At 45.9% G+C, this 6350-nt stretch overlaps 1 protein-coding gene across 1 annotated transcript in view; it reads right to left on the bottom strand.

The window, feature by feature from the left end:
- Positions 1-520: 520 nt before the first annotated feature.
- Positions 521-6350, bottom strand: part of KIZ (kizuna centrosomal protein) — a 143298-nt gene continuing 137468 nt past the window's right edge. The window contains exons 12-13 of the mRNA XM_019462377.2: positions 3059-3102; positions 521-670 (exon numbers count right to left, since the gene is read on the bottom strand). Coding sequence (XP_019317922.2) covers positions 567-670; positions 3059-3102 — 148 coding nt within the window. The 3' untranslated portion in view covers positions 521-566. The remainder of the gene's footprint in view (positions 671-3058; positions 3103-6350) is intronic.

Below are 6350 nucleotides of genomic sequence, written 5' to 3'. Positions count from 1 at the left end.
TTGAAAAGATCACTCCTTCCCCATTGAATGGCTTGGCACCTTTGTCAAAAATTAAGTGACCATACACATGAGGATTTATTTCTGGATTATCAGTTCTAGATTATATATAAATTGATATTTCACTGATCTGTATGTCTATGCCAGTCCCATACAGTCTCAATTACTACAGCTTTCATTTGTTTGTTTGTTTATTTCAGCTTTTAAGTAAGTTTCAAAATTGGGAAGTGTGAGTACTCCAACTTTGTTTCCTTTTTCAAGGTTGTTTTAGCTATTCTGGGTCCCTTGGATTTCCATATGAATTTTAGGACCAGCTTGTCAATTTCTACAAAGAAAGCAACTTACATTTTGATGGGCATTGCATATCACTTTGTTTTTTGATAACACTTCAAATGAATATGCTAGTTTATGTTTATGCCATGGAATTTCACTCCAGTAGCAATATGGTCCCAAGTGCTCCTATTAAACAATTAGGAAGCTTTAAAAGACATGCTTGTTTAGGACATCACATACAAACACAGGGTTTTAGGTTATTTAATGACTTTATGTCCAATGGTTGTTACTGCTTATTAGTCATAAAAATCACCAAAGTCATCGGCAGATGTGTTATGGTTTCTAGGGCGTAAAGCAGCTTCAATTTCTGAGTTACTGTCGTCGGATTCATCCCAAAAGGCTGGAAGAGAAAAAAAGACAGCTATTTAACATCTCTCCACTCTGATAAGCTTGGCTTCATCAGTAGACTGGTTCCAGGGGACTGGAAGCACTGGCCTGCAAAAGGCCTACTAGGGACACTGAGGGCTGAACCTGACCAGGTGCATCTGGACGCATGTCCATACTGCACAAATTTGCACATCTCAGTGTGTTCTATGGAAACACTGCAGAATATTTCCTTCCCCTTTTGTTGTGCTCAGCTCTTTACTGCAGGATGGGGATTTTAAATCAGGATTAACACAGAAGCAGGGTTAGCCAGGTATTTCACCAGGCCTGAGACCACCTCAGCTTAGCTGCTCTTGCACTTTGATCCCCTTCTATACTTCACAAGGAAGACATGGTGGAAGAACAGGAGGCCTTGGGTGCACATGGTTTACTTGGGCGGTGATCCTGGGAATGATGGGAGGGGCTGGAATAGTGACACAGGAAGAGAGGAAGCCAGCAGAGGGTGTGTTAATGAGGGGGGCTGGCAGTGGACAAGGCGGCTCAGGCCTGCAGGGCACTCTCTGAGAAACTCAGAACTCTCCTCGAATTGTCCCAACAAAGAGTAAGGCAGTGGGGTTATTTATTGACCAACTTCCATTTCTCATTGGTTGAAGGTTATTCTCATTCTCAACCAGGGCATCAACTCCCGGGTACTCTGGGCTGCCCCATTGGGGCTGGGCATGCGCCTGCAGCCAGAGAAAGCCCTTAGGCAGATGCACAGCTGCCTGTGGTGGAAGGCCACAGCGTGCCCACGAACTGCACTGTGATCTCCAGCGTGGTCGGACAGGATGTGGTGGGACACGGTCTGCTATACGGACAATCCCCATGACCACCGCTATCTCCACGGCACTACCTGCCATTCTGTGATGACTTCTTACACACAACCCCATTTCATCCTTGTACCAACCTGGGAAGGTAAGTGTTAATGTCTCCATTTACTGAGCAAATGGGCTGAGAGAGGTTAAGTAACTGGCCCCAATCACAGAATTAGCGGGTGTTGAAGCCAGGAGTCCCACCCAGGTTGTCGGACTTATACCCACGCTCTCGACCACAACCTACTGGGACGGGGGTCTAAGCAGACAGGAATAGAACAAGCCCAAGCTCTGCATAGGTATATGCAGTGTTAGCATGGAAGGTGGGGCTGAAAGACAAATAGGAGCTCATGGTGCTAAAGAAAAGGGGGGGAAACAGCATGAGCAAAGGCACAGAAGTACAAGCGTGGTATACAGGCATACCCCATTTTCCTGTGCTTTGCAGAGACTGTGTTTTTTTTATAACTGAAGGTCTATGGCAACCCTACACAAGGCAAATCTATTGGTGCCATTTTTTCAACAGCATTTGTTCACCTTGTGTCTCTGTGTCACATTTTGGTACTTCTCTCATTATTCCAATTATTATTATTTCCATTATTATATTTCCTACAGTGATCTGTGATCAGTAATTATGACTCACTGAAAGCTCAGATGATGGCTAGCATCTTTTAGCAATAAGGTATTTTTTAATTATTTTTAAAGTATTTTAAGTTAATTTAATGTTAATTAACACTTTTTTAGACATAATGAATGCCGTTGTACACTTAAGAGACTACAGTACAGTGTAAACACAACTTTTACAGGCACTGAGAAACCAAAAAATTTATTTGGCTTTATTACGGTGGTCTGGAACCGAACCTGCAGTATCTCTGAGGTACATCTATATTTGGAAAAAGCTGACTGTGACTAGATCCACAGAGGACAAGATCTTGGTAGGGACTGAGCTGGAAAGTAGGGATGTGGCCAGACCACAAAGGGAGAAAGTTGTGGACTCTATCCTGCACGTAGCAGGAGGCATTAGCAATTTTTAACCAGGAAGGTAAGAAGGTTACATGAGATTTTAGATGCTGGTGGCCAGGTGGAGGACAATGGGGAGTGGGAGAGGGGCCACATGGGAGGAAACCAGTTAGTGTCTACTGTAAGAGCCCTGTCATGTCATGAGCAGTGGGTACTCTCAGGGCATTAGCCATGAGGATGGGGACAGAGTCAAAAACCATTTCACAGGTAGAATATACCAGTGTTGTCAATCAATTGGATGTGGAGGCTGGGATACCCTGCAAATTCATACTTGCAAGTTAGAATGCTATGCCACCGTGGCCCATGGCACGCCATATATTGTCAGCTCATAGCCCTGTCATTGAAGAATGGTTCCTCGATAGCCCTCCAATCCCCTCAGAGACCATAATCACCCTGGGGAGAGCCACAGGGCGCCCAGTGATCGCACACACGCTTCACAGTCCTTACAGGAGGGTGCAGGAAACAAGAAACACGTCACAAAACAACTCTGGGTTAAAACACAAGATGAAAATCTAGCCTCCAGTGATTTCTCTTACCTTTAGACTCTAAATTGGTAGTTAGTTTCTTTTCATTTTCATGCCTGAAAAATAAAGAAATAGCCTGAGTCTTGCAAAAAAAATGACAATCAGACTGATATTTTTACAATGAGCACATTAGCAAAGAAGTACTGCACTGAAAGGCCAGAAATTTTACACTTCTCCCTGAGTCTTAAGAGCAAGAAGAAAATGTCAGGCGGTGCCTGAGGGGCTCAGTCAGTTGAGCTTCTGACTTGTGATCTCGGCTCAGGTCATGATCTCTCGGTTCGTGGGATAGAGCCCCGCACCGGGGTTGTGCTGACAGCATGGAGCCTGCTTGGGATTCTCTCTCTGCTCCTTCCCTGCTCTCTCTCTCAAAATAAATAAATAGAACACTTTAAAAAAAGAAGAAGAAGAAAATGTCAGGACCTCGGTGGCCAGAGGTACTTGCTGATGCTTTGGTGGGTGGGTCCCTATTGCGACAGCATCACCAGTATCCCTGAGTGCATTCTCTGCTGGCCCTGCAGACACCGGGTCATAGTGTGCCCTGCGGGCATCCCTTGCAGCGCAGGACAATGAGCACATGGTGAGGTAGAGGATCCACTTCCCTTCAACAGCCTTCCCAAAACATGTCCAGACAAAGCTTTGGCACTTTTAGACAAGCTAAAAGTGAAATACCCGAAGTAGAGAATCCAAGATAGAATACAAGGAGAAGCTGGCGGGGAAGATAAGATCCTCATCTCCATCAAGCCAGTGATACCAATCCTTAACGGCTTGACAAGGGAGTCCAAGATAAACTCTCAGTCTGCTTAATTAAAAACACTAACTCAAGACAGAGAAAAACGTAAGTATCCTGGACACCGAGGTGTAGGTTTCTGGGTATCACATACACAAAGATGCTAGTGTCTATGGCATCTAATACCTAGCAACCTGTTCTTGCCAAGGTATTTGTTGGGATTTACATTTATATATTATTGCATTAAAACAGATTCCAGTCTCTTAGAGGAGAAGAATGTCAAGAAAAGACAGACCCCAATGTGTATGGTCACTGCTCATGGCCAGGACCCTGGTCCTCTTAACATAGGAAACCCTGTGAACTTATCTTCTCCCTCCTTTGTGTCAAGTCTGGCTAACCTATGGCTTAAAAATCTGCTGTTTTCCATAGCTGCCATACTTGTTTTTTTTTTTCCTGTAAAATAAGCTCCATTTAGGTATCATTTTCTAGGCTCAATATCTGTCAATGCTTCCTTTAAACTTGGTGCCTGTTTCATTATCTGTCATGACCAACTAGTGGCCCACAGCTGTTTCTCCATGAAGAGTGGATGGTCCTATGAAAGGGCCCAGCACTAACCATCAGTCATGGAGGCTGCAGGTAAGGTGGCCACTGACCATATGAATCCATCTTTCATAAAGTACTAGTGTATACACACACACACACACACACACACACACACACACACTAAATGCAACTGTGGGTTGTATGTCTATTATTTACCTACCTCTCATTTCATGAGGACTAGTCTAGATGCTGGAGGCAGAGGTGGGTTAGAACAGTGCTGGTGGGGGCCAGAGAGTCTCCGGCTGTAGTCCAGGTAATAAGAGCAACAGCGGGGAGAGGGGTAGAGCACTGAGGGCTGGGAGAACAGGGAGCAAAGGGTGGGTGATGGGTGGCTGCAGGACCCCTGAGGAAGCAGGGCATCTCCTGGACTCTGCTTTGAAAGCCAGAGAGGATCGCACAGGCCAGTAAAGGGGTGGGGGGATGCAGTGGGATGTGGTAGCAGGGAGCTCTTGTTAAGAGCAAGGACACAATGGCAGATAAGCACGGGCCAGATCCCCGTGGCCCCAGCCACTTCTCTGAGCTCCAGAAACATGGCCTGTGCTCATGTGCTAGTTCTACTTGGCCGCCTCCCAAGCACCTTGTGGGCAACATGCTCATCCATGACTAAATTCACAATCTCCCCACTGTGATTCTCTTCTCCTGCCAGGCCAGGTCCCTCCTGTTTCAGTCAAGGGCACTCGGATCCTCTGCTCCCTCCCCAACCCTTTCCACTCCTAGGCCCTCCTGCACCCAGTCAGCTCCGATGTGTAAATCAATAGACGGGGCTGTATTACAATTCAATCCTTGCTCTTCCCTCCACACTGCCACAACCTGGCCAACTACACCAGCACCTCTTGCCTGGACCTTCGTAACAGCCCCTAACTGGTGATGCCACACACACCCTGTCCCCTACAGTCCATCTTCCACTCAGCAGCAAGAATGAACTTCTCACTCCACTTCCTTGCTAAAGCTCCTTAAAGCCTTCCCATTGTTTTTTGATGAACTCCCTAAATCGTGAACAGCACTTCAAAGGCTGATCCCCAGACTTGGTTGGGTCCTTCTACTGCAGCCTCACTTCCCCTACTGCTCCCCCACCCACCACTGATTCCTCACCCAAGTTGCTGTTTTACACTCATTTGTGTAACTAATGCATGTGTGATCACTTCTGCTATAGACTATGAGCTCTGTGAGGGAAGCGATGGCACCTGCTTCAGCTCCCCTGGGTAACCCAGGGCTTTGCGCTTGGTGATTATGTGCAGAATGAAAAGATGAAGCTCACCAAGAGCAGGGCCCTGCTTAAAGACACTCGACCTAGTTGCTGGCACATTATTTGACTTTCATGTTTCTACTTCTGTGACTTCAGAATCAGGTTAAGTTTTTTACCGGAATTGTGCAAGAAATCTGCAGAACTAAATGCATGTACATCACCCACTGAGAAAGGTGGACACTGCTTCCAGGTGTCTCCTACTCCATCCCCATGCACTAGGGGCAATTATGTTTCCCTTTGGGAAGCCAGCTCTGCCCACCAATGTGACACCCCAATTCAAAGCTGACCTAGAGTCACATGCAATTCTTAGGGTCAACGGTTCTTTCTGAGTCACACCTAATGTGTAAAGCTAAGACAAGGCCAACGGGCATAGTGGGAGAACTTTCCCTGGAATACTGGATATAGTCAACTTGAGCTACTATAATAAATAAGATGAGGAACACATTCACTCTGGCAAAGTATAAGAAATGGAAGAGTTAGTCTTATAGGCCATGGGATTGGGTCACACATACTTGGAGTCTGACTGCTTCGTCTTCCCTAAGAGCACGAAAGTAACATTTTCATCTTGTAAAACAGAGGTTGGCAAAGGTTTGCTGTAAAGAGCCAGAGGGTAAATGGTTCAGCTGTTGTGGGCTATATGGTTGTAGGACAACTCACCTTTGTGGCTGTAGCATGGAAACAAGCCATGAACACGATAGGTGGGGCTGTATTGTAATTCAACCTCACTT

This window comes from Panthera pardus, unplaced genomic scaffold (genome assembly GCF_024362965.1).
Source record: "Panthera pardus isolate Hobbes unplaced genomic scaffold, ASM2436296v1 HiC_scaffold_25, whole genome shotgun sequence".
In the NCBI taxonomy this organism is placed as follows: Eukaryota; Metazoa; Chordata; class Mammalia; order Carnivora; family Felidae; genus Panthera; species Panthera pardus.
The sequence above is the reverse complement of the archived record's forward strand: the minus strand, read 5'-3'. Positions and strand labels throughout refer to the sequence as shown.